This window comes from Notolepis coatsorum, assembly GCF_963971535.1.
Source record: "Notolepis coatsorum genome assembly, chromosome: 17".
Lineage (NCBI taxonomy): Eukaryota > Metazoa > Chordata > Actinopteri > Aulopiformes > Paralepididae > Notolepis > Notolepis coatsorum.
In genome coordinates, this window is record NC_140181.1 from 43,189,129 (window position 1) to 43,216,414 (window position 27,286).

The 27,286-nt window shown below is 43.0% G+C and overlaps 1 protein-coding gene across 3 annotated transcripts in view; it reads left to right on the top strand.

Moving 5' to 3' along the window:
* The first annotated feature begins 741 nt into the window (after positions 1–741).
* Positions 742–27,286, top strand: part of LOC311243784 (mitochondrial carrier homolog 1-like) — a 49,691-nt gene continuing 23,146 nt past the window's right edge. For 2 of the 3 annotated variants that reach the window (XM_084333127.1, XM_084333129.1), the window contains exons 1-9: positions 742–932; positions 1,460–1,544; positions 1,641–1,747; positions 2,084–2,161; positions 11,448–11,505; positions 11,898–11,949; positions 12,395–12,454; positions 12,574–12,667; positions 22,074–22,121. In XM_084333127.1, coding sequence (XP_084189253.1) covers positions 771–932; positions 1,460–1,544; positions 1,641–1,747; positions 2,084–2,161; positions 11,448–11,505; positions 11,898–11,949; positions 12,395–12,454; positions 12,574–12,667; positions 22,074–22,121 — 744 coding nt within the window. In that variant the 5' untranslated portion in view covers positions 742–770. The remainder of the gene's footprint in view (positions 933–1,459; positions 1,545–1,640; positions 1,748–2,083; positions 2,162–11,447; positions 11,506–11,897; positions 11,950–12,394; positions 12,455–12,573; positions 12,668–22,073; positions 22,122–27,286) is intronic. The other variant, XM_084333128.1, reaches the window with a different exon arrangement.

Genomic DNA, 27,286 nt, shown 5'->3' on the forward strand with positions numbered 1-27,286 from the left:
TATCTGTTCTCTCCCCTCAAGGTAGGATTGCATCCAGCTCACTGATAGACTATCAAAACCAATTGCTTTTAGCTTGTCAATCAGAATGGAGTGATTGACAGTGTCAAAGGCCTTTTGTAGGCCCAGCATGACCATGCCGCAGTATTTGCCCGCGTCCACCTTTTGTTTGATGTGGTCGTTCAAGTAGAGAAGGCATGTGTCAGTGGAGTGGGATGTTCTGAAGCCAGATTGGAATTCGTAGATTAGATTTTTTCCGCTAGGTACTTTTCAACCTGTTCGTAGAAAATTTTTTCCATGACTTTCGAGATGGAGGTAAGAATAGAAACAGGGCGGTAGTTGCCTGGGTCTAATTTGCTGCCCTTTTTGTGCAGGGAGGTCACTCTCGCAATTTTGAAGTCCTTGGGGACGTGTCCCTGTTTTATGGAGAGGTTTATTATGTGTGTGATGACTGGGGTGATGGCGGCTGCTGAGTCTCTGAGGAATTTGGGGGGGATGTTGTCATGGCTAGTGGCCTTGTTAGGTTGGAGGGCGCTCAGTTTTTTGAGTACCTCATCTGTTGTTACCATTTCCAGTTTGAAGTCATCTTTGTGGACCCCTAGGTTTTTGTAGTATGCTCCTACATGTTCCTACATGCGCATGCGGTGCTAGGGGTAAGCTCCGCCCCTATGTTTTGGTTCCATCGGTCACGTGACACGTGTTGTTGGCGCATCCCTGCACTGCTTTTGACAGACCGGAGGAAGGAGGGGTCCTCTTCTCTCAACTCCGCCGTCATGATGATGACCCCAGAAGACTTGTCGCCGGGGCGAAGAGACCCCCAGTTCGACCGGGATGCGTCACCGACACCCGTGGACATGGACACCGCAATTGTACTACTTGGAGCCGGGGTGACAGCGATCACGCACCCGCTCCTCTACGTTAAATTGCTCATTCAGGTATCTGCGTTGGCTCGCTAACTGGCTTGTGTGCCATGTTATCTCTCTGTGTTTTATTGTAGCGTTCAGTATAAATCACATGCCACCTTCAACACTGCTTTTCTAGACAGTTACAAAACAGCTAGCTTGTATTACATTTAGAAGCTACGAGAGGATAGCTCGCTGGCTAACTAGCTAATGGCAGACTATCATCACTGTCATCATCTCCTGTCACTGCACGGCATCACATCATCATGTAAATGAAACTGACAAATATAGCTCTATATTTTTCCTTGGCCAGCAGTTTTCCTAGCACCTTATCGTGCATTGTTTTTATTTGTGTCAAATTATTCCTTGTCCTGCCAGCGCCAATCAGCCTAAGGTTAGGTACAACATGTCTTTTTGGTGAGGGCTGAGGATGCTCAACAGGTGAAGAGAGATTCTGCCAACCACCACACCTCCCCTCCTATTATTATTACTACACAAGTTGCTCTGTCACAGAGCAAATCATGTGCTCATGTGCTTTTTGCATGCTTGTGTTTTTACAGATGGGACATGAGCCCCTCGCCCCGACTGTGGGCTCCACTATGTTTGGGAGGAAAGTCTTGTACCTGCCTGGGTTCTTTTCCTATGGTAAGTAGGGTCTCGTCGTGGTGGCTGACCTTAACGTGTAGCAACACATGTGAGGGAAGGGGAGAGAAGACGAGAGATTGTTCTGTGTGTCCTCAGCACAGCATATCGTGAGAGTGGATGGAAAGAGAGGACTCTTTCGTGGTCTGTCTCCTCGCATCATGTCCAGTGCCATCACTACCATGGTCAGAAGCAGAGTCAAACAGGTGGCCATGACCATACTGTGTCTTTATACCGGCTGTATCACTGTACATATTGGTATTACAAGTAACTCGGTACATACATCTGATTAGCACTACACCCAATAGTACTAATGTATATACTTTAAATCACCTGTACATTGTATATTACTGTTACATTTGCACTCTGGCTGGATGCCACATTTATTTTTGTCATACTGTACTTGTGCTGTATAATAATAATAATACATTTTAATCTAATCTAATCTATTTATCTGATATGTAGAATGTATCAGTGTGACTGGAATTAACATAAAAGTACCTATTTGTGAATTGCAGCTGTTGTGTGACTCCTCTCTCCAGGTGATTCCACAGGAGCAGGTAGAGCACGTGTCCAACCGAGACGACCTGAAGACTTCACTCAGGAAAGTGGTCAAAGAGGTGAGCAGTGCTACAGCAGTGATACTCAAATCTCACATGAAGACATCTAACCACAGAACCACCTAGGAATTATCTTAAGTTATTATACATGGCGTTTTCACATTCGCCGAAATGCTTGCTTGTGATTGGTCAATAGCGCTCGTCAGAGGTCCGTTATTACTCGATAACGGACCTCTGCCGAACAATAATGGCCGCTGTGCGCAGCTGTTCGCAATCAAGCCCACTGACACACTGCATCAGTGCAGCCAATCAGACACACCTGCCGGCTGCACTGACAGCGGAGTGTGTGACGATGACAGCGGGAGCGACAGAACAGAACTGCGTCTGCATTTGATCTCGTCTTGTCGATGTAAAATCCGTTTCAACAATGTTGACTGCAAACAAGTCATTGATAAGCGACGGGCAGATTAGACACATAGCCATCATTTAAAACATAGATTAGGCGTTTTTAACGCTAATATTGAAGTGGATGATGGCATTCAACGGGGTAAAAAGGTAAACAAGGTCGGCACTGATAGTGTTAAGGACTACTAGAACTAGAACGGGGTCACTAGAACGGGTTCCAAAATTCCATTCCAATAATGATGTACTATAAGGAGGTAGCTTACCAATAATTGATTTTATTTTTTTGTATCCACTTTTTCTCCTTATTTAAAAATGTTTTCCCATCCCAATTTCGTAACGCCAATTATTTTCCCCTTCAATTCTCCCCTCCCCTATCTTGAACGTTGCTAGACTATGCCTCCCACTGGTCGGCTGTAGTGAGGATAGAAGCCTTGCATCACGTGTCCCCTCCGGTACACGAGGAGGCAGCCTGTCGCATCTTTTCACTAGACGGCGCGGTCTCTCAGTGGCGAGGAGTAACGCGTGGGAGGCTCACGCTGCCCCCGATACTTCCTGACTCTGCTGTACAACCGTCACCCAACCGACCTGTAGGAGTCGCTGTCCACAACGTCCAATCCCCACCCATCGACTTTCCACCCGCTACCTCTGCCAATTGAGATACCGTAATTCCTCTAATAGTAACCGGGTCTCAAATACAAGCCGGGTCTCTATTAATGGCCGGGTGCGCTCTTGAGCTAAGCAATTATAAGCCGGCCTCCTAATACAAGCCGGGTTACTAATATACTGAGCTGCATACTGAGCTAGTTACTTGATTTCACTTTGAAAACGTTGAAATGACCAGTGACCACCTGTAATTGCACTGTTTACTATTTCATACAGTACTTGGTTTCAATAAATGAACCCAGTACATTTTACTGGGTTCAAACTGACACAAAATGTTGATTTATTCATTATGATCCGTTTGAAAATTTGAAATATAGGCCCCCCTCTTATACAGGCCTCCTCCTGATACAAGCCTGGTACCCGCTACAGTTGAAACAAATACAAGCCGGGGTTACTATTAGAGGAATTACGGGTAGTATGACGACTGGCCCAAGCCGCAGGCAATGCTGACTCCGGGAGTCGAGACCGCAGCCTCTTGCATTGGTGACGAGCGCAATCTCCGCTACGCCACCCAACCGCCCCCAATAATTGAATCTTGATTCTTGAAAGGGATTTAAAAATGAACAAATACCAGTGTTTGTTGTGCCTCTCCATCAGCGAGGACAAACCAACCTTCTCATAAAGGACACACTGATGAGTGTCGTATCTATCATTAGTAGGGGTGTAAAGGTACACGTATCCATACTGAACTGAACTGTTTCAGTGTGTACCGTACCGTACCGAACGGCTGTGTAGTGTACCGAACGAATACAACGGTATGTTAACCACCAACGACCGCCCACCGTCGGCTGTTTTTTTCACAATCTAATATAATTATTATTATTATAATCTTTTTTTTTTACAAGTCTATTATTAATTTCAATATAGAATATACGTTGACAGCCCTACAAGTACAATTAGTTACTGCACACTACATCACCCCTGAGTGGAACATGGAAAGCCAAACTTTCCCCCACTGTACCGAAGACCCATACCGAACCTTGACTACAAAACCGAGGTACGTACCGTACCATGGTTTTTGTGTACCGTTACACCCCTAATCATTAGTGATGAATCTGAGGGCAGAGCAGTGGTGCAGTGCTGGTATAACTCGGTATAACGGCGTTATACCTCGGTCACTGAGGCTGAAGTACGCGCAATCGCTTTTTACATGGCATTATCCAACCGGACTCCCGGAGAAGCATGCAGCTGCAGAGCCGCAGAGCCAGCGGCGCTCTCTGGGCCGCGCGCTGACGGCCGCGCTGTGAGGCAATAGTATCCAGCTGCAGGACGAGAGCAGCCAAAAAAAACTGTGCATGCGCGCGCACGCGCGTGGAGCGTTTGACCTACTGTCAATTTGCCACTGCACCACTGGGGCAGAGTGATATACAGAGTCCAAGGATTTAAGGGATGAGGCCGCAGAATTCCTATGAATTACATCACCATAGTCCAAGACTAAGGCCATGGTTACACTGGTGTAAAACAGCAACGTTCTATTATCGAATGATTACGTTTGCATGTCCAAGGCAAGTTTGTCCACATGGAATTTAAATGTAAATTTCTCATCGAGCCACACACCAAGATATTTATATTTAGGGACTCTCAATGCTAGAACCACTTAATGTCTAAACCATCATATTCAATGTTTCTGGCTCTTTTTTTAGATTTTTTAGCATTTATTGCTTTTCATGGTCAGACATGACCGACAGAGGAGGAGAGGATGAACGGGAGAAGAGGCGGGGAAGACATGCGAGTCTGCGACAAATGTCACCGGGAGCGGGAGGCGAACCCGGGACGGCCGCATAGGTGTGCGAGGCACTATGCCAGTTTAAGTTTAAGAGCTTCCTGGAGGGTAATAAAGGAAAGTTGTAAGTTCTCAATGGCCAATTGTATAGAGTCAGCAATACAATACACAACAGTATCATCTGCATACAGATGGGCTTGACAACCATTCAGTGAAGAAACACCTATAATTAAACCCTGTGGCACACCTTTAGTTATTGGGGGAAAAAAAGCAATGATGTAAGTAATAATAATAAATGTTAATTTGTAGTGCACTTTACAAATCTCAAAGTGCTACAGGGTAAAAACATAGGCATTTAAAAAACAAGGCATAAAAACATACAAAAAAGGGATAAAACACACCAAGGCATGTATAAAAGGTTGAAACAAAAAAAAAGCTTTGGTGAAGAGGTATGTTTTTTAGTCCTCTTTTATTAAAAGAATCAGTGGTCTGTGGTGCTCTCAGGTAGTCAGGGAGGGCATTCCACAGGCGAGGAGCAGCCGAGCAGAAGGCCCGGTCGCCCATGGTGCGGAGCTTGGTCCTGCGGGGACAGAGGCGTTTGGTGTTGGCAGAGCGAAGGTTACGAGTGGAGGGTTGTGGGGTGAGGAGATCTTTGAGGTAGGGGGGGTGGGGGGCATTTCCGTGGATGCACTGATGGGTCAGAAGGGATATTTTGTATTCAGTCCGGGCGGTGATGGGGAGCCAGTGAAGTGAGTGGAGGATGGGTGTGATGTGGTCGTACTTACGCACTCTCATCAGGATCTTAGCAGCGCTGTTCTGGATGTATTGGAGCCTCTGGAGGCTCTTGCTAGGAATCCAGATGAGAAGTGCGTTACAGTAATCCAGCCTGGAGGAGACAAAGGCGTGGACACGTTTTTCAGCATCTGGGAGGGTGGGTGTGGGACGGAATTTGGCAATGTTCCTGAGGTGGAAAAAGGAGGTTTTGCACAGGTGTTTAATGTGGGCCTCAAAGTTTAGGTGAGGGTAAATTTTCACACCCAGGTTGGTGACTATGGATGAGAGGGGAAGGTCTTGGCTGGAGAAGGAGATGCTGGTTATGGGGGATGATTGGACCTGGTGGGGGGTGCCAATTAGGAGGGCTTCGGTTTTGGAGCTGTTGAGTTGTACTGTCTGGGGCGACAGTGGCTCGGGAGGCAGAGCAGTCGTCTGGCAATCCGGAGGTTCCCGGTTCGATTCCCGCTCCTCCCGGGCAGCATGTCGATGTGTCCTTGAGCAAGACACATAACCCCTAATTGCTCCCGTTGAGCAGGTTGGCACCTTGCATGGTTGCCTCCGCCGTCGGTGTGTGAGTGAATGTGTGAGTGAATGGGTAAAATGTGAGTAACAAATTGTAAAGCGCTTTGGATAAAAGCGCTATATAAAAAAGCAGCCATTTACCATTTGTAGGACGTTTAATTTCATCCACGTCTTTATCTCCTCCAGGCAGGTAGTGAGTGTGGATGATGGGGATGGTGATGGCAGGGCTGCAGATGATGGGGATGGTGATGGCAGGGCTGCAGAGGGGGGTGAGTCAGTCTTAACACTTTCAGTGCCAGCCATAACGTTGATTAATGTCCTTGAGTGCCATCATCCACTTCAATGATAGCGTTAAAAACGCAGAATCTGTGTTTTAAATTATGGCTATGTGTCTAATCTGCCCGTCGCTTATCAATGACTTGTTTGCAGTCAACATTGTCAAAACGGATAGTTTTTTAATCGGTTCATATCCTTTTTATAGCATTTCGAAAAGCTATCGTTTTCTCAAAGTTCCGGAAAATAGAAAGATTCCCTCATAAACGGCATTTATTGGAATATTCTCGAATACACTAGACACGTTGTCATTTGTCTGCCTATTTATGAATCATTTTCAAATAAACGCTAGATTATCGATGGTATATGTGTACTTATGCACGCTATAGAAGCGAGCTGAGAAATCGATTCTCTCATTTCCTCAACAGCACACACACACACACACACACATATACACATACGGGACACGCTGTTATCTCAGTGAATACAGCTCTGATTATCCTAAAACTGGTAACATAGACTCCTTACCTTAGATCAGATGTTCTCCAAAAAGATTATTCCAATTCCTGATCGCCATTCCAAATATCGATCGCGTTTATTGATTGATTATTGGCTGCTGTAAATATATATTCCAGGCTGCTTTCCATCTCGCGATCACTTCCCTGTTCATCAGATCCCTCGCCAACATAGTGGAGCGAGGAGGCTCCCCCTCCACAGATCCACAAGTATAATCGAATGGCCTGCAGTTACACAGAGATAGACGATAGGGGGCGGTATTTTCCCATCGGAGCTCCTAGAGGGGCTGCTGTACCAACGGGAGACTCTGTTGATGAAATATGAATTCAGATCGCTAATAAAAAAATCAAACGACAATTCGCGTCGGTGGCACTCAACAGGGGGCATGAAATGACGACATAACACGTCTGTGGCACTCAAAGTGTTAAGGTACAGTTGTGTGTCATCAGCGTAGCAATGGAAGGAGATTCCATGCTGGCTGATGACACGGCCGAGGGGGAGAAAGTAAAGGGTAAAGAGGGCGGGGCCAAGAACGGATCCTTGGGGGACACCACAGGTGACCGGAAGGTTCTGTGGATTTTTTCCCTCCCAAGGAGACATACTCAGTTCTGTCGGAGAGGTATGATTGGAACCAGTTGAGGGCAGAGTCAGAAAGACTGATGGAGTGTAGACGGTTGAGGAGGATGTGATGGTCAATAGTGTCAAATAGGGCTGGGCGATATGACGATATTATATAAATATCGGGTACAGTTCATTAACGATACACTTTTTTAACGTATTGTGGATATCGTGATGTTTTGCCCAAGAGGATTGTGTCGCGTCAATCTGGTCCACACCCGTTCAAACTTTTGAACAACGCCGCCCCACACACTGCATCAAAGTTACTAATTATTATTAACAAAGGCATTCGTTTTGTGGCATTAACGTTATATAGTTACACGTTCAATAACATTAGCGTATTTACCCAAACATAGCAATGTCCAATGACGACATAGATAGCAAGCGTTACTGTTCATATCTCAGCCCGTGCGGAGTTGTGCATGCCCATTCTGCGGTCTGTTAATAAAGTTTTCAATCAGACAGATGTATGGAAAGGCTTTTATTATAACATTCGTTGCAATAAAATCATTATGGCTTGTTTAGTCATGCTGCGGTGCGCTGGTAATCACTCGTCTGCCGCAGGGAGCTGTTGTTGTCGTTGAGCTGAGCTCAGCTCTCGTCAAAATCAATTGCGGAAGTAAAAAACGCATAGAGCTTGCCGATTGGTGCTAAGAACAGCAGGGCGGGTTCAATCGGTGTGACGTAATTGGCAGACTCGACTGTCAATCAAAATTATTCTGTTGCCGGCTGAATGATCGAATGAATGAAAACGTTATTAACGATTGCAGAATGGGTACAATACAGTACAGCTCAATACAACAACAGTGGACTGGGGGATGAAGACCAGAAAAAGACTTTCGGCTTTTTTACATAAGGGTCCTCCATTTTCAATTCATCAAAACATTTAGAGACATACAAATATACAGTAGTTTCATAAAAATGCTAAAATGCTATTTATTGATTGATTGATTGATTTAAAACTTTATTAACATATTGCAGAATGGGTACAGTACAGCTCAATACATACAATTGTTAAGGGGATGCAGACCAGAGAAAGTCTTTCGTCTTGTTTACATCAGGGTCCCCCATTTTCAATTAATCATATTTCATATCTAAATCATATAATATCTCATTGCTAAATATATGCAATATATAATCTAATAATCTAAATCTAATATATAATATAAAAATGCTAAATGCATGGGTATTTTATTTAGTCTTTAATGTTAGCTTGCAAACTCAAATACTGTCTTGGTAAGCCTCATAATGAATTGTTTGGGGAAAAAAAGAAAAACATTGTGATGTGTATCGTGTATCGCCGAAAGGTCAGAAAATATCGTGATATCATATTTAGGCCATATCGCCCAGCCCTAGTGTCAAATGCTGCGGTTAAGTCAAGCAGGATGAGGAGTGAAGGGGAGCCAGCATCAGCCACCATCAACAGGTAGTTTTTGACCCTGACGAGCGCTGTTTCAGTGCTGTGGGCGGTGCGGAAGCCAGACTGGAACTTCTCTGTGATTTTATTGCGTTGGAGATGGTCCTGGATCTGTGCAGGCTAGCTACCGCTTTTTCCAGGACCTTGGAAAGGAAGGAGAGGTTTGAGATGGGTCTGTAGTTGGCAAGGACTGCCGGGTCCAAGGTGGGTTTTTTGAGGAGGGGTGTGATGATGGCGGTTTTTAGAGCAGAGGGAACGTGGCCAGACTGGAGGGAAAGGTTTATGGTTTTGTTGATCAGTAGAGTTGTTCCGATACCGATACCAGTATCGGAAATGCCTCCGATACTGCCTAAAATGTTGGTATCGGTATCTGCGAGTACGCTGAAAGGCTAGCCTCCGATACCATATGACGTCATTTATCAACAACACGTGCGGTATTCTCCTGCTGAGAGTGAGCATTATAAAACAAACGTGTTTTAATCAACCGTGAATTAAAGTGTCAATGCTGTTTGTCATTTTAACAGCAGATACTTTCTTAAATGCCATCGCCCCGACAGAGCAGTGTGACAGGGAGCTCTGATGGGTTCGCTTGCTGGTGTTATTAGCATCAGCTAACCGAAAAGCTAGTTTTAGCTTTTAATGCAATTAATGACATGTTGCGGACAGCCATACCGGTGACAATGTTTAGCTTTTAGTGCCAAATGATAAGAGTCTGAGGCGGAGTCTCAAAAGAGAATGTTGAATATTTATTGTGCATTAAAAATCACAACAGAGCCTCTACTACTAGCTAACCTAAACGGAGCCATCTGGCAACAACGTTCAACAACATATAACGTCCGTGCGGAATCAATGTCCCAACATCCTTTCCGTGGGTGAACTCATTTAGTTGTCAATTAATGATACTAATACTAATCTATACAATCACCTGTTGTTGAATAAATACCATTACTTTATAGTTATTACTAAAAAACAGTATATATAAAACAGTAGCTGAAAAAAATAAAAAATAATGTATGCACTGGTATCGGATCAGTATCGGTATCGGCCGATACCCAAAGCTTAGGTATCGGAATCGGATCAGGAAGGAAAAAATGGTATCGGAACATCTCTAGTGATCAGGGGACTTATGGCACAAATGTTTGATTTAACCAGGGCGGTGGGAAAGGGGTCCAGGGCACAGGTGGAGGGTTTCATCGTGTTGATGGTATCCTCAACCTCTCGCTGTGTGATGTTGGAGAAACAGCAGAGAGGCTGGGAGATCCCTGGCTGTGGGAAGGCCGTGGGGGCAGGTGGAGTGGAGGGGCTGGTGAGAAGGGACCGGATGGTGTCGACTTTGGTTCTGAAAAAGGTAATGAAGTTATTGCACTGTTCCTCTGTGATGTCTACAGTCTGTGTGTGTGAGAGTTTGCGGTTTGAGAAGTTGTTTTATGGTGGAAAATAGCTGCTTGGAGTTGCCAGGGCTGTTGTTAATTATGTTGGAGTAAAACTGACTGTGCATCTCTGAGGGATTTTGAGTAGGCCTTTTGGTGGTCTTTGTAGGCCATTTTGTGGACAGTGAGGCCTGTGGCCTTGAGGCGTCGCTCAAAGACACGCCCAGTTGTCTTAATTTTTTGCAGCTCGCAGGTGAACCACAGGGCTGAGTGTGAAAAAGTAACCGTTCTTGTTTTGACTGGGGCGTGGAGACCCAAGAGAATAATCCAAAGTATTATGTTGCACGGTCACAATGTAGGTTTTTTGTGGACCCCAGGAAGTATAACTACTGCAATGCTATAGCTAATTGGGGATCCTAATAAACTAAACTACACTCAGCCTTAAAGTCACAGTTCGGCTAAAAAAAAGACAGGATATAGCATAAAACAAGCACACATACTGTACACAGACCCTCCCCCATCAGTCTATGCTCTGTCCCCTGACATCAATAGCTTTCTCAAAGTGGCCCACTTGCTAATCTAGTTGCATATCCCTGTCCTATTGTTTAGAGTAGACTGAATAAGGTGAAAGCGACGAATGATGTCTGTTAGACCATATGAAGCACAAGCATTCTCAATGAACAATCACCCTTCATTAGGACTAAAACCAGTGGTCTGATGTTAATATCAGACTCCAGTGTTTCTCCCAGTACGTTACAGGCCTGGTGGGCCATTGGGGATAATATGTTTTCCTTCCATGTCTAAACTTGATATATATTTTTTTTTACTAACATGGCTTGGAGAACCATGATTATGTTTTCAATTATGATTATGTATCATGTTTTCAAAACCCCTTTTCTATTTTTAGTGAGGCCTAATGGAATTTATCGCAATTCAGTCGTCATGCTGCCATGAGTCCTTTGGAGGCAGGTGTCAGTGTGTCACCTAGCATTCTATTTTCTAACGCAACCAAAATGTTTGCAAAACATCACAGGCTAACCTCCCGTTTCTGTTTCATCATTCAAGACCTCGCATGAGATGGTCATCCAGTGCCTGTCCAGAATAGCCACTCATCCTTTCCATGGTACGTCAGAACACTGTTTTCTTTCCTCTCTGGATTTGTCTGTCCTGTTTACTCACACCTGTTATAACATCAGTATTTTAGACAAGGACACCATGTTGTAACAGTCAGGCTTAACTGTTTTGTTTAATTAATAAAACAACACTATGCATTGAGACAAGATAAAATGGTTGCAGTCTATTTCTGGGAGTTTCTGTCTTCTCAAAACGTGGGACTTTTTGTCATAAAATTTTGTACTTTATGGGGTTAACAATTTTGAACCGTTTGTGATTTTGTTAACGGTCAGTGGTTTCCTTGTTAATTCTATAATGTTGTGGCGACAGGATATTACTCTGGGCTGGTAGACTTGGTGCTTGTACTGGTCACATGTCTTTTCTTCCTCCTTTCATTTCCAGTCGTCTCGGTGCGTTGCATGGCTCAGTTCGTAGGTCAAGAGGTCAAGTACAGGTAAGACACAGTATGACACAACAGAGCTCCATATGACAAACTACAAACCCTTGGTGGACAGTCCTGTCTTGGTCTGTCAACATTAAGCGATAAACTGTAAAATTATAATATGTTTATTTACCAATACACAGGCTATGATGTAATTATTATCCCCTGTGCTATAGATGGTTTGGTTTCACTGGATGGAATTCTGTTGCTAGGGAAACGTTTGGGCCCAAGTGTATTTTGACCCTGTAACTTGAGCCAGGCACTGTAGTTTGTGTGATAGGAACCAGCCGACTAGTCCAACATAGTGATGTATGATGGTGACATCATTGGTGATGGTGACAAATGTCCAATGAGCGCTTTGTACATAAACAAATACGTCACTCAAACAGAGAAGACCAGCTACAGTACTACATCTATTCTTTGTGTTGTATACTTGTGGGGTTTGTCTGCAACACAGTGGGCTGTTCAGCTGCATCACCAAGATCTTCAAGGAGGAAGGCATAGGAGGATTCTTCGTGTGAGTCATCTTTTTCTTCAGAATTTCACAATTGTATCAGTAAAACAATGAGACCCAGCAATGCCAATTGCATTTTCACTTTTATCTTATATTGACCTCTGACCCTACACTGTTTTCAGGGGAGTGGTGCCCCATGTGTTGGGTGAACTCATCTTCCTGTGGTGTTGTAACCTCCTGGCTCACTTCATCAACACCTACGCTGTAGACGACAATGTAAGTTAGACGTTGTCAACACAACCTTCATCATTAACAGTTAGTCCAGGATGGCGCACCACGTAATGCACTGCAGTGCAATGCGGCCATCCCGGGTTCGACTCCCGGACCCGGCGACCTTGGCCGCATGTCCTCCCCCCATATCTTCTCCCATCCTTCCTCTCTGCCGGGCTTGTCCAATAAACCCATAAAAATCTACCAAAAACATATTATAAAAAAAATTAAATAAAAAGTCACGAAAGCACACGATTTATCGCTTTTGGGACAGATTTTCCGATATTTCATGATTTTCGTGGAGCTATTTCTATATTCTATATTATGGCTATGTGTCTAATACGCCCGTCGCTTATCAATGACTTGCTTGCAGTCAACATGTACAAAACGGATTGTTTCTTCATTGGTACATTTCCGTTTTATATAACGTTTTGAAAAACAGAAGTTTTTGGAAATTTCTAGAAAAAGAAAAAGATTACGCAGGAATCGCCCTTTAGTGTAATACACACAACACGTTGTCATTTTCCGGCTGATTTATGAATCGTTTTCAAATAAACGCTAGATTATCGATAGTATATGTGTACTTATGCACGCTAGAGAAGCGGGCTGAAAAATCGATTATCCATGCCGTGGTCAGCGCTAACGTTACGCACACACACACACACACGCTGCGATGGCAGAGAAAAAAACATCTGATTAACCCAAGACTGGTAAAATAGAGTCCTTACCTCACATCAGATGTTCTGCAAAAAGATTAATCCAATTCCTGATCGCCAGTACCGGTCCCGAAATGCCATCTGGTCATTAATCAATCTTTTTTTGACTGTTGTATAAAATGTGCGATTTAAATTTAAACCGTATTCAAGTATTAACATCACTAACATGTCACAACACCATGTAGAATGTATATTATCATCAATACGTTAGTTTAGCAATAGGTTAAAAGTGTCATTAGATAGATTAAACTTTTCGATTTGGCCAAGTCTATTCCGAGAGGGCGACCATTTTGGACATTTTTAACCATGGGAATTGTAGTCTTTTTGTGGCCATTTTGTAGAGGACATGCATAGACCACTACACTTCCGCGTTACATTGAAATCGGGGAGGAGATTGCGGGGGGGGGGGGGCAAATGAATGAATGTGGACGAGAGCCTTGACATTAAGTGATTGCAGATACGGCTGTGGGGGTGCTAGAGACATGATCGAATAGACTTGTATGCATGCGCCTGACTCTCCTGAACACGGCGCGAGACATTCCTAATCGATCAGAACTAAATTGGCAGCGAAAAATACCGTTTTTAAGCATCGATTCCCCATGCACATGCGCAGATTGGCCACAGAGTGTGACGCAACGCACATCCACCCTGGAATGTTCCATTAGAGGGGCATTAGAGGGGGTGTTGTGTTGTGAGAATGATAAGATAGAATTAAATATACAGTAAAAGGAATACAGTACAAATATACAGAAGTCTACAGTAAGTGTAATATTGCACAGTGTTGTGCATTTATAATCAGTAGCTTAGGCTACATAGTAGGCTAATGACAGCCTATTCTAGTCTAGCAGGTGCTGGTATAGACGTATAATATATGACATATATGACATATATGAAATTTTTTGCCTAGATATACGGTATATCTAGGCAAAAAATGTCATAGATGACTGAAAATCAACATTACTAGTCTATACCAGCACCTGCTAGACTAGAATAGGCTGTCATTAGCCTACTATGTAGCCTAAGCTGCTGATTATAAATGCACAACACTGTGCAATATTACACTTACTGTAGACTTCTGTATATTTGTACTGTATTCCTTTTACTGTATATTTAATTCTATCTTATCATTCTCACAACACAACACCCCCTCTAATGCCCCTCTAATGGAACATTCCAGTGTGGATGTGCGTTGCGTCACACTCTGTGGCCAATCTGCGCATGTGCTTGGGGAATCGATGCTTAAAAACGGTCTTTTTCGCTGCCAATTTAGTTCTGATCGATTAGGAATGTCTCGCGCCGTGTTCAGGAGAGTCAGGCGCATACAAGTCTATTCGATCATGTCGCTAGGACCCCCACAGCCGTATCTGCAATCACTTAATGTCAAGGCTCTCGTCCACATTCATTCATTTGCCCCCCCCTGCAATCTCCTCCCCGATTTCAGAATCCCGGAAGTGTTGCAGTGGTCTATAGCTGTTGATAAATTTTTCCGAACTACACTTCCTGGAAGATTCTATGGGGGTTCGAAGTTCAGAGTTCTGTATGAATTATATCAATAACTGTTATTATTCAGGATAATAAGCCACAAAAGGTAACGTTTTTGACAAATATTGTTTGAAATTAGTTTCAAAATGGTTGCACTGTGGTGAAAATTAAAATGTACAGTAAATTACAGTAGATATCATTATCTGTTCTCCGGATGGGAGAATTCAGTACTGTATCTACAGAACCTTCTGTTTAATCATCTTCCCTTTATTAATTTCCTTCGATTTTTTTGTACACATGATCTCAATAAGGTACTGAACGGGATCAGTGGCAGTTTATGTTTGGTCATTATTAGCATGGTGTTATTCACTGTCAAAGATGCAAAGAAAAATCATAATTCATATTCTCCTTTGTTTCATCACAATTTAAGCAAGCCTAGTAATAGACACAATATTTCTGACACTGTGAATACATTCCCTGAGGTCCATAGATGTCCCTAGATACCAAGAATATGCAAATAGCCTTGTAGAAGTGGAGCAATATTCCATTTACCTAGGTCAGGGGTCTCAAACTCAATTTACCTGGGGGCCGCTGGAGGTAGAGTCTGGGTGAGGCTGGGCCGCATCAAATATTCCACAAAAAAAGGGTTTCAAGTATTCAAAAAAAAAAGTACAACTGATCCAATCTTTAGCAATAACATTTCAGAACATGAACAGTTCTTCAGAACATGAATGGTTCTTCAGAACATAGGCTTCTCAGTGGTGTCAGTGGACTCATCCACAGCTATGGAAATGCACTGCTTTTTTTTTTTTATTCTATCACAAAGCTGTTTAATCAAATCACCAGCCAGTATTTCAGTTATTCTGGTTGCTGTGCTATCTGAGGGGGATTTGCTTTTGTTTGCCTTCAAACATGGTCTCCATCACTTCAGTCATACATTATTTTCAAATTGCCACCCTTCACAAGAGCTACCGTTTCTTGGCATATAGTCACATTGGTTTGGTGCTGGGACTCAGGATGAACGCATATTTTTCAGTCCATTCACCTTTGAATTACAGTCGACTTTTCTTTTACTGACCATCTTTGAAAATGCCATATTTTTCTGCTGGCTACCTGCTGGCGAAACTAGGCTAGTAGCTACATTTATCTCACGGCGATAAAACTGGGAGCGAGTTTACTGTATATGCGCTGTCAACTCTGCTCTGACTCAGACTGTTTAAGACCTGCCCTACTCTGCCTCTGATTCGCAGAATGTGGGTGAGGGGGGAAAACACTGACGGGACGCTGAATGTGATTGGACCAGACCCGTACACAGACACAGACAGACAGTGGCAGTGCAGCCGGACATGCAGAGCACTGCTCGCAGTCAGAGGAGATAGCGAGGATGCATTTGCCTTCCACTTTAATTGATATCACTCCGGAATCCCGTTTCAACCAAGTCACTAATGTAACGTTGCTGTCATGAGCCTGCGCTATGGTAGCCTACAAGTGATCGATGCTAGTGTGTGTAAATGTGTGTGTAAATGCTCCGTATTCCTCTCTCTCCCTCTCTATTAGGCTCGGGCGGTATGACAGTATTACGGTATACCAGGATATTTCGAAATCCCGCCGGTATGATTCTCAATACTGTGACGTCACAGACTGCTATTACACTGACACAGAGTTGATTGTAGTGCACAGCACACGCCAGCAGAGGGTTACGTGGCTATCGTTCTGAGAGCTAGCGTTAGTACCTGGCTGGTGCTGGCTAACTGGCTATCATTCTGAGAGCTAACGTTAGTACTAGGCTGGCTAACTGGCTATCGTTCTGAGAGCTAACGTTAGTACTAGGCTGGTGCTGGCTAACTGGCTATCGTTCTGAGAGCTAACGTTGGTACCTGGCTGGCGCTGGCTAACTGGCTATTGTTCTGAGAGCTAACGTTAGTACTAGGCTGGTGCTGGCTAACTGGCTATCGTTCTGAGAGCTAACGTTAGTACTAGGCTGGTGCTGGCTAACTGGCTATCGTTCTGAGAGCTAACATTAGTACTAGGCTGGTGCTGGCTAACTGGCTATCGTTCTGAGAGCTAACGTTGGTACCTGGCTGGCGCTGGCTAACTGGCTATCGTTCTGAGAGCTAGCGTTGGTACCTGGCTGGCGCTGGCTAACTAACGTGGCTATCGTTCTGTAATTTGTTTACTTGGTAACACGGGTTGCTAAGGAATTTAGGTTCGAGGTTGAAGAAAGTGCACTTTTAGGTTGAAAGAACGGCCCTAATGTCAACGTGTTTCAATATAAGCGTTATGTATGGTGATAACGAGTATATTGTTAGCTCCGCCCGCCCCGTGTTTCGCCGTCATGCGTTGAGCGCCAATAACGAATATACTCGTTTTTGGATCCTTTGATCTTTGTTCTTTGATCCCCGAATCTTTCGATCGAATCTCACCAGGTGGCAGTATCACCTACCTTCTGAACTGGGAACTGGGAATATCACTTGTCTTGTGATCCACTCCGGCTGTTTCCGCCTAGGAGTGGATCACAACATAGCAATCGGTGGAAGATTTGGTGCCTCAAAGCTATTATTTCCCGTATGGTAGCCATGCCCAATATACACAAGTAATTGCGATCGCCATGGGATAGACTGGGATTTATTCATTTTGGAGTACTTTCTGACTGAGGTAAGGTCTATCTTAGGTAACCTGCTGTTTTTTTTTTTATACGTAAAACATGCTTCTGTACCGATCAGTGTCGTAGTTTACCGGACGTAAAACTTGCTTTTGGTAACGATCACAGTTTTGAGTTAAAACCCCCCTTGATAAATTTGTGAAGACACATATGTACACATAGGCGCCCACGTAATTGAGCAGACGAAGCGGGTGCTCTACCAGTATTGAACTTGGTGGAGCAAACTTGTCTCTTTGCTCCCTCACTTTTTGATCATTGATATATCCCCCCCCCCCCAATATATAAATATTATCTAACCTATCTACGTAATTTCAATCAAATTAATAATACGCAATGACACTTAATAACAAGTTTTTAAGTTTCCAAAGATTGCGAACCCCCCCCCCCTGCCCCATTATGGTTTGATCCAGTGCCTCCCATCTCCAGCGCGTAGACCTTGGCTCACAGCACTGCAGTCTGGCTGCAGGTAGGCTGAGTGTAAATCAAAGCGCACAGAGTGTGTCATAATATTGGTGGCAGGCAGGCAGGCAGGCAGGCTTTTCCAGTAAGTTGTTCAAATAAAAGGATTATGTTAGACATAAGTTACTATTGAGTGGTAGTAGAACTTCTATGGTTCTACCACGCAATACAATAAAAGTGTTTCACGGTCCCGAATTGCGATCTGGTCATACGGTTTCCTCGAATAAATAATAATAACGTTTCCCTCTCTGGTTGGCGTTAGCTTTAGTGCTAGCCGCTAGCTAACGTTATCTAGATATGTGGTGTGAGCTGGATGACGTTGACTTTATTTGCAAACGTTAACGCTATCTATATGGCAGACGAGCAGGGCCGGATTAACGACGGCCGCGGCCCGTGGGCCTATAGTGACGAGGGGCCTCATTTTTTTTTTTTTTTTTTTTTTTTTTACTTTTTTTTTTTTTTTTTTTATCGATGTCATGATTGTGCACTGCAGACTCAGGGAGGAGGCAGAGAAGGATAGAAAGAGACACAAGATTTACAGGTAATGGAAATATATCTTTTTTCTCTTTCTTATTAAAACTTGGCCTATTTGAAAGGAGATTGATTTAATAAAAATGAATGAGCGAAAAATCAATATACAGTGTATATACAGTATATATATATATTAATATATTATTATTATAGTAATTGGCTATCATACTGCAATATAAACTGAGTTTTATAGTGAAAAGAGCAGCTTTATTGGTCAAGATTGAAGTCAAGTCAAGTCAGTTTTATTTGTATAGCACATTTCCAGGCAGCGGCAGCTGACACCAAAGTGCTTCACAAGCAAGTTGATAAAAACAAATTAGTGTGAGGCAAGGTATAAGATTAAAAGAAAGAAAAAAAACATAGCAAAGCAATGAAAGCAACAAAAACAAACAGTATGGTGCAAGATATAGGATTAAAAACATAATAAAGCAATGAAAGTAATAAAAACTGGTAGGACACAGTAAAACAAAGAGGATAGAAGGGCCAGGGGTCTAGTGGTGGCTCTATATTGCAGGAAATTGCACGTACAGGTTCATTAAATTTAAAAAAAAATCTGCCATGGAGGGGGTCGTGCCGGACCCCCTCCAAACCACACCTTGCCTGTCAAAAAGAATTTAAAAAAAAAATTAAAAAAAAATTAAAGAAAAAAAAAATCTTGCACCCCCACTTTCAACTATAACTAGGCGGCCATGTATGTACATGGTATATACCTTTTGATTTGGAAGTATTTGGGGTTTCGGGCGAGCAACCAGAACGATTTGGGCATATTGCATATAACGTGCCATATCTTGCGATCTATGAAAAAAGACTGGATTATTTTGCTATGTTTAGCGTGTAATAGTGCACAAACTACAGTATGTAGAAATGAACTCGTTAGTCAGTGATGGACTATGAACAATGCCTGTCAAATGAGCCATACTATTGTCTCCATAGCTATAATACAGAACACACGATGGGTCTGCAAACATCGCTAAAATGGTCAATAACGATGGCGCCATTGAGTAAAGATGGAAAAAGGGCGTGGCGCTCAATGAGTTAAAGGGGAATGGCACCCATTTAAAGAATAGCCCAGGCTTTTATTTGCTTCAATCATTGAATACAACTGGCCTATATTTTGCGTCTATAAGTGGCCGGCCTTTAATTCCTTTTGCACAAAACTCTTGCTCAGCAAAGATGGGAAATACTATCAAATTGTTTATTTAAACCAGTATAGAATTGACACCTGTATAAAAATCTGGGTATCAAATTACATATCAATTACAAATCATCGCTTTGATCTCGCTTTGAGAGACAGAACATTCTTATTTTACTGCCAACCTCACACACTCTGAGAAGAAGAGAGTTCTGACTCTATAAGGCCATATAACCATATATAATGTTTGTGAGATCTTGCACCCACATTTTATTATAATTCTGGATAAGACCTATCAATGCTAGAATATAATGCTAGAATATAGACCCCATAAATCTCCTACTCTTAACACATTAACTGCCACGCAGTTTGCCCGTCTCATACCACTCTCTGCCACCACTCTAAGCCTATGGAGATGTTCACCTTCTTTGCAGGGCTATAACTTTTTTAATTGTATTGCTAAATTGACATTACTATGGCCCATTCAACATCGATTATCTATCGTTCAGGATGTAGGAACGTTATACTTTTTCATTCATAGATTCATTCGAAAATACCGTCTAGAATATAAATATGTTTTTATCGTTTTCTGCAGTAATTCCTAGAACGTGAGTTATAGGCATAAACGCATATATAGATTATCAACTGCCGTTTGTTGCCGATACATGTTATATTAAAAATGTTAACTGTATATGATCCTAAACGTTATGTCTGATCATGCGCGGATGAACGGGGGGGGGGGGGGGGGGGGTCATTTATAATTCCGTGATCGTCAGTAAATGCTTTATGTAGTATGGGTGATACATTGATCAGAGCAGTTTGCATTATTAATAATAAACACTCATGCTGAAAATGACGTCAGCGTCCTCTTACCATTCGCCGATGAGACTGGAGGAAAAATATCCCACTTATTTGACGTGATCTACTCGATCCATTTCCGGTTTGTATAATAATAATAAACGCCCAAATCATATCGATTATTGAGTTATGGCAGCGATCCATATACACGATGTGTGTCTAGAGTCCCGCAACAATATGTGAGTGCCGGACGCATTTGCCCGGTGCACCGAGATCACCAGAGATCCATTTCCGGTTGTAACTCGCCGATCATCCACCAGGCGGCAGTATTGAAGCGTTGCAGAGTTGTGCAGGCTCCCACTGCATCAGACCAGGCTCCGTGAGGGCATTCTGAATACCATGGCGAAAAAATGAAATAACGTTGTACGCCATGGAATGGCAGAATTAGCATGACCATGGAACCCGTTGTACGACGTTTTTGGCGCAGGATGTGTTAAGCCCCACTGGCTACTGGTTAGCCGAGGCATATTTATTTTCTTTTGCCAATTACAGTGAAAACATTTGTCATTATAGATTGACTCTAACTAATATATTGTGACCGATCTCCTCCCCCCTCCTTTGGATATGTGAAGGATGGGAGATATGTCCGTCATGGAAGGAGTAGAGTCAATTAGGTAGCTGATTAGTACTGTAGGACACACCTGCACATCATTAGTCCAGCCACATCTCATGTGCACACACCCAGTCCCACACACTACATTAACACTAGGTTAGAGAGGGTTGAGTTGAGCAGAGTAAGGAGTTGGAGAGAGAGAGAGATTGAGATTCAGAGTTGCGACGGTGAGAGGTAGTGAAAGGTGAGGAGAAAGAGAGATAGGTGTTCTTTGTGTACTGGACCCTGGACTGGCTGAGAGTCCCCCCTGTGTACTGACCCTGGACTGGACGACTACCCTGAATTGTGAACAATCCCTTTTTCTGTCGGCAAGCCTGTTTTGTGTTTTTGACCCCCGGACCGGATCACGACCATTCTATTGCTTTTTCCCTCTTGATTCTGCCCTGAATTCAATAAATACTTGTATTGTACAGTGTACAGTGTCCCCCACCCACCCCCTACCCAACCCCCCCCCCACCCACCCAACCACCTCCAATGTATAGTTCCCCCCGCCCCCCCCCCCCCACCCACCCAACCCCACCCCACCTACCCAACCTCCTCCAATGTACAGTTTTTATGTCAAATGTATATACTCTCTTTTCTGGACTCTTTTCTGGACTCTTTTTGTATCACAAACTACTGTATTTGCAAATCTGGTATGTCATAAATGTATAGATGTAGCAGTACTGTCTATCTGTATGTCGTGTGTGTCATATATGGTATGATGAATTGAAAATGGGGGACCCTGATGTAAACAAGACGAAAGTCTTTCTCTGGTCTGCATCCCCTTAACAATTGTATGTATTGAGCTGTACTGTACTGTACCCATTCTGCAATCTGTTAATAAAGTTTTCAATCAATCAATCAATCAATTCGAATTTGTTTGTATTTGAACCGTGGCGAGCCTGTACCCTACCAGGTTCGTCACAATATGTAATAATAAATGTATTCATTGCTCTCTCCCTGTGCTTATCTTGCAGTTCAGCCAAGCCCCAGCAGTGAGAAGCTACACTAAGTTTGTGATGGGGGTAAGTTGAACCTCAAAGATTGAAGCGTTGGAACGTGAATCACATGTTACTGTAAGTACAATTCTGATTTAAAGGGATAGTTCCGATTTTTGGACATTCACCCAAGGCCAGATCGGCCCGGTACCGGGTTGAGATTTATTTCACATCATAAATAGATCAATACAGTCTGTATTAATTAATGTTGCGTTTCTTTTTCAAATGTAGCCAAGAGTAAAGACCCTAACCCTATCAAAACAGCAGTCAAAGTGTATATTTCCAGCACTACGTTTGTTTACCAATGATTTTAAGTGTTTATAAAACACAAAATATGAGTTTATAAAAATCTCAGCGCATTGCATCGGAAACCGTATGATTTAGATGTGAGGAAATTACGCCGTCATGAAATTGCTGTAGTCCTAAGAAAGAGGAGACCCAGGGCTTTTGATGGACGTAGAGATTTCATAAAACTACACTACCCAGCTCACACCAGCCGCTGTCAAAGCTACAGCCGCCTGACGTAGTCATTTTCGTGATTATATCTCATGGGTCGAACAAACCTGAACGTTATTGCCATAAAATACAACGTATATTGTTTCTTTACCTTACTGTGAACGTCTAAGAAAAAAAAACATGTTGCAATCTTGTGAAAAATGGCGGAGCTATGGACATTATACAAAAGTAACTGTACTTACAGTACAGATTTCATTCACGGACTTTGCTGCCCTGTAACGTAACCTACCTGGGTTCCATCCTAGAGGCAAATCTTTCCTGTGACAAAATGGCATCCAATGTAATAAAAAAAGTCAACCAACGAACTCGATTCTTGTACCGGATCTCCTCTCTGGTAAACAAGAATACCCTGAAGACTCTGGCAGGAGCACTCATTCAAGGGTACTACGACTATGCTTGCACCTCATGGTACCAAAGCACCTCAAAGGCGCTAAAAACAAAATTACAAACATCTCAAAACAAACTGGTCAGACTACTGCTTGACCTTACTCCTAGAACCCACCTCACCCCTGCCCACTTTGGCAACTTAGGATGGCTTAGAGTAGACGACAGAGTACAGCAACTTGCAATGGGCCTGGTCTACAAGATACACTACACGATCAAGGTACCCATGTACATGTCAAAATACTTCCCAAAGGTCAGTGAATACCACGATCACAACACCAGAGGGAGCTCCACAAATCATGTTAAACCCAGATTCGGCTCAAACAAGGGACTAAACACGTTTCGCAATTATGCCACATCAATGTGGAACGCCCTACCCAAAGCTGTAAAGGAATGTGAATCACTACCCACTTTCAAAAACACTCTCAAAAAACACCTACGGGAGACTGCAATTCGAAACTGGCCCCTGTAAATGTCCTAACACAACCCCCTCCAATGTACAGTAAATTACCAAGTATGGTCTTGTCAATATTCCAATGTACAGTTTTGTTTGTACAGTTGTACAGTGTACAGTGTCCCCCCACCCACCCCTCCTACCCAACCCCCCCCCCCCACTCCTACCCCCCCCCCCCCCACCCACCCAACCACCTCCAATGTACAGTCCCCCATCCCACCCCCACCTACCCAATCCAATGTACAGTTTCTACGGCAAATGTATATACTTTTTTTTTTCTAGGCTCTCTTTGTATCACAAACAGTACTGTATTTACAAATATGGTATGTCATAAATATATAGATGTAGCAGTACTGTCTATCTGTATGTCATGTATGTCATATATGTTACGATGAATTGAAAATGGGGGACCCTGATGTAAACAAGACGAAAGTCTTTCTCTGGTCTGCATCCCCTTAACAATTGTATGTATTGAGCTGTACTGTACTGTACCCATTCTGCAATCTGTTAATAAAGTTTTCAATCAATCAATCAATCAAACGGGCGCCTGGAGGTACTAAATCCAGATTTAACTCTGCCATTGGAAAGAGGAGATTCGGCCCAATCGATAGATGTATGATGTGGCCATAATAAGGCGATTTATAGGCCTGGTATTCTATATTCTATATTCATATTTCAAATTGCATGTGTCCGGATGGCAAAATTCAGTACTGTATCTACAAAACGCCCTGTAAATCATCTGCCTTTTATTAATTTGCTTAGATTTTTAGTACACTTGATCTCAGGAAGGTGCTGAATGAGCTCATTGACGGCTGGTCAATGGACCTCATTCACCAACATTGTCTTAAGATTTCTCTTACGACAACCTCCTTGGAAGGTCGTAAGAGAAAGCCTACGACAATTACCCCCGGATTCACCAATGCGTGGAGAGGTTGTCTTAACTTGCCAAATGATCACTGCTGCGAACCCTGGGTGCGTGTTCGTGTTTACTTCATTTGCATACAGACACACCCCTCCAGCTCATAATGCGAGGGCCGTGTGCAAAGCACGAGTATTCAACAAGTAGAGCTGAAGCGCTTTGCGATGGATCAAAATGAGATCAGATTAAAATGTATTGTCATCAACAGCACACTATAGCTATATAGTGGAATAGACTGTATTCCATATTTATACCGTTTTGTTGCGCGCTCCTGGCCAACTGCCGCAGCGCACGCACACGCACACACACGTACTGTATAGTCTACGTGCGTAATGAATGAATGAACAATAGGCTTATATTATTCTTTAAATATTCTTATAAATATTCGTATCAATTATTTTATTAGGAGATCGCAGATACTGCGCTGCCCTATAGTAGTCATACTGTAGTTCTACTACATTACAGTACAGTACATCTTAGTGTGACATTTTGGCCGCCACAGAGTCGGGCGTGAGCGGACCAGTGTCGCACAAAAGGTTGCTCTGCGTGTTGGTTGATATCGACCTGCATTAAATGTAGTAAACTGGCATGAGAAATGTAGGAAATTGGTAAGCGGTGGTATGTTTGACTGAAACCTCAAATGATTGCGGACATGCTGGGCAGGGTCCGGTCCGCTCACAGTATGCCCGACTCTGTGGCGGCCTTAAGATGTCATGCTAAAAGATGTGTACTGTACGTACTACTATAGGGCAGCGCATACATACCTGGCAACATACAAAACATTTTCATGGGCAGAGATGGGGTTATAATCTAAGAGGGAAATTGAATTTAAAACAACCTATATTGTCCGTACAACTCTCAAAAGCAAGTGCATCTCAGTTTGTGGGGTATCCATTTGGAATGGCATTGATGTAGCAATAAAAACAAGTAATACTATTGAAATGTTTAAATGCAGATATAAACAGGAATTCTTGGACAAGTATAAGTTAGAGGAGCTTGAAAATAACGTGAACTAGTATTTTTGTAATTATTTATTTATCTTTTGCTGTAGTGGACATAGGCGCCTACGTAATGGAGCAGGCGAAGTGGGTGCTCTACCAGTATTGAACTTGGGGGAGCAAACTTGTCCCTTTGCTCCCTCACTTTTTTATCATAATATCCCCCCCCCCCCCAATATATAAATATTATCTAACCATAACTACGTAATTTCAATCAAATTAATAATACGCAATGACACTTAACACTTTGGTTGCCTAAGGTTAAATTAATGATATACCATAGATTGCCAGCGCTATTTGTCTATGGAGAAAGTCCCCTTCTTTGCAGGGCTATAACTTTTTAAATTCGATTGCTACATTGCCATTATTAGGGCCCATTCAAAGTCCTATATGTATTGTTCATTGTGTAGCAACGTTAAACTTTTTCATTCACATATTCATAGTAAAGTATGGTCTAATGTATAAGTATGTTTTCATCTCTTTCTGCAGCTTTCTCCAGAACGTGATATATAGCCCCAAATGCATTATATTGATGATGAAATACAGTTTGATGGCAATCAGCGCGATATAAAAAATTCCAACTAGACTTACTTCTAGAAGTTACTACACGTCATCTGATGTTGACCGGATGGGCGAGGGGGCGTTTATAATTCCGTGGGCAGCGTTATACCAATCATCTAATGTGGGTCAAATGTTGATAATATCAGTTATTATCGAAGACGGTAACGTTACACGCTGAAACTCACCCCAGTCTCCGCGCGCCGTTGGGCGATCATCGTCGAGTAGAAATTTTATCATTATGGGATATATTATTACCCGGTCCATCTCCAGCTTGTATAATGGTATATACGTCCAAATCATGTTGTTTATCGAGTTATTGGCAATCGATCGCTATGTAGAGTGACGAGCTAGAGTCACGGGACATGTACCGAGTGGCCGGAAGCAATACGGACGTCTAGCAAAACCTCTAGTGCGCTTCCTGTTAAGCGCTTGCGCCGATCGGCCACCAGATGGCGCTCCTGAACCGCCAGAGAGCTCAGTGGGTCCTGCTGGTGAATCTCAGGCCAGCGGAGGGACATTATGAATCCGATCGCAGATTTTTGAAATATTGATATAAAGACGACGTACAGCGTCCCCCGGCAACTTTAGCATGGCCAGCAAAGACGTCTAAAGACGCCCCCTGGCAGTCAAAGTGTTAATAGCAAGTTTTTAAGTTTCCAAAGATTGCGACACCCCCCTGCCCAATATGGTTTGATCCAGCCCCCAGCAGACAGAGCGGACGCGCACTCCAGTCTCACAGCGCTGCAGGCAGCCTCCAGGTGTAAACTGGTACGCAGGCAGGCAGCGTGAACACTTTAGTCACAACTCACAAGTCAACAGCAGGATCTTCCACTAAGTAAGTTCAGTTGTTCGAACAAACTATTATGTTAGACATCATCTTTACTATTGAGTGGTATAACTTCTACCACGCAATACAATAAAATTGTTTCACGGTCCGAATAATAATAATAATAACAAAGTTTCCCTCTGGTTGGCGTTAGCTTTAGTGCTAGCCGCTAGCTAACGTTGTCATATATCTAGATATGTGGTGTCGTCAGCTGGATAACGTTGACTTCGTTTGCAAATTTTAACGTTCGCTATGGCAGACGAGCAGGGCCGGATTAACGACGGCCGCGGCCCGTGGGCCTTTAGTGACGAGGGCCCCCCAATTTTTTTTTTTTTTTTTTTTTATTATTATTATAATAATAATGCAATAAAAGTCTGAAAATGAAGGGATTATGTCCATGAGTGTCATTTTTTGAAATTAAGGCCTGCCTCTTATATAAGCCTCTCTAATAAAGGCCTGGTGCTCTTTGCAGCTGAGGTAAATAGAAGACCCGTCCTATATTTGAGGATTTACGGTAAATCAAGATGTTCAATT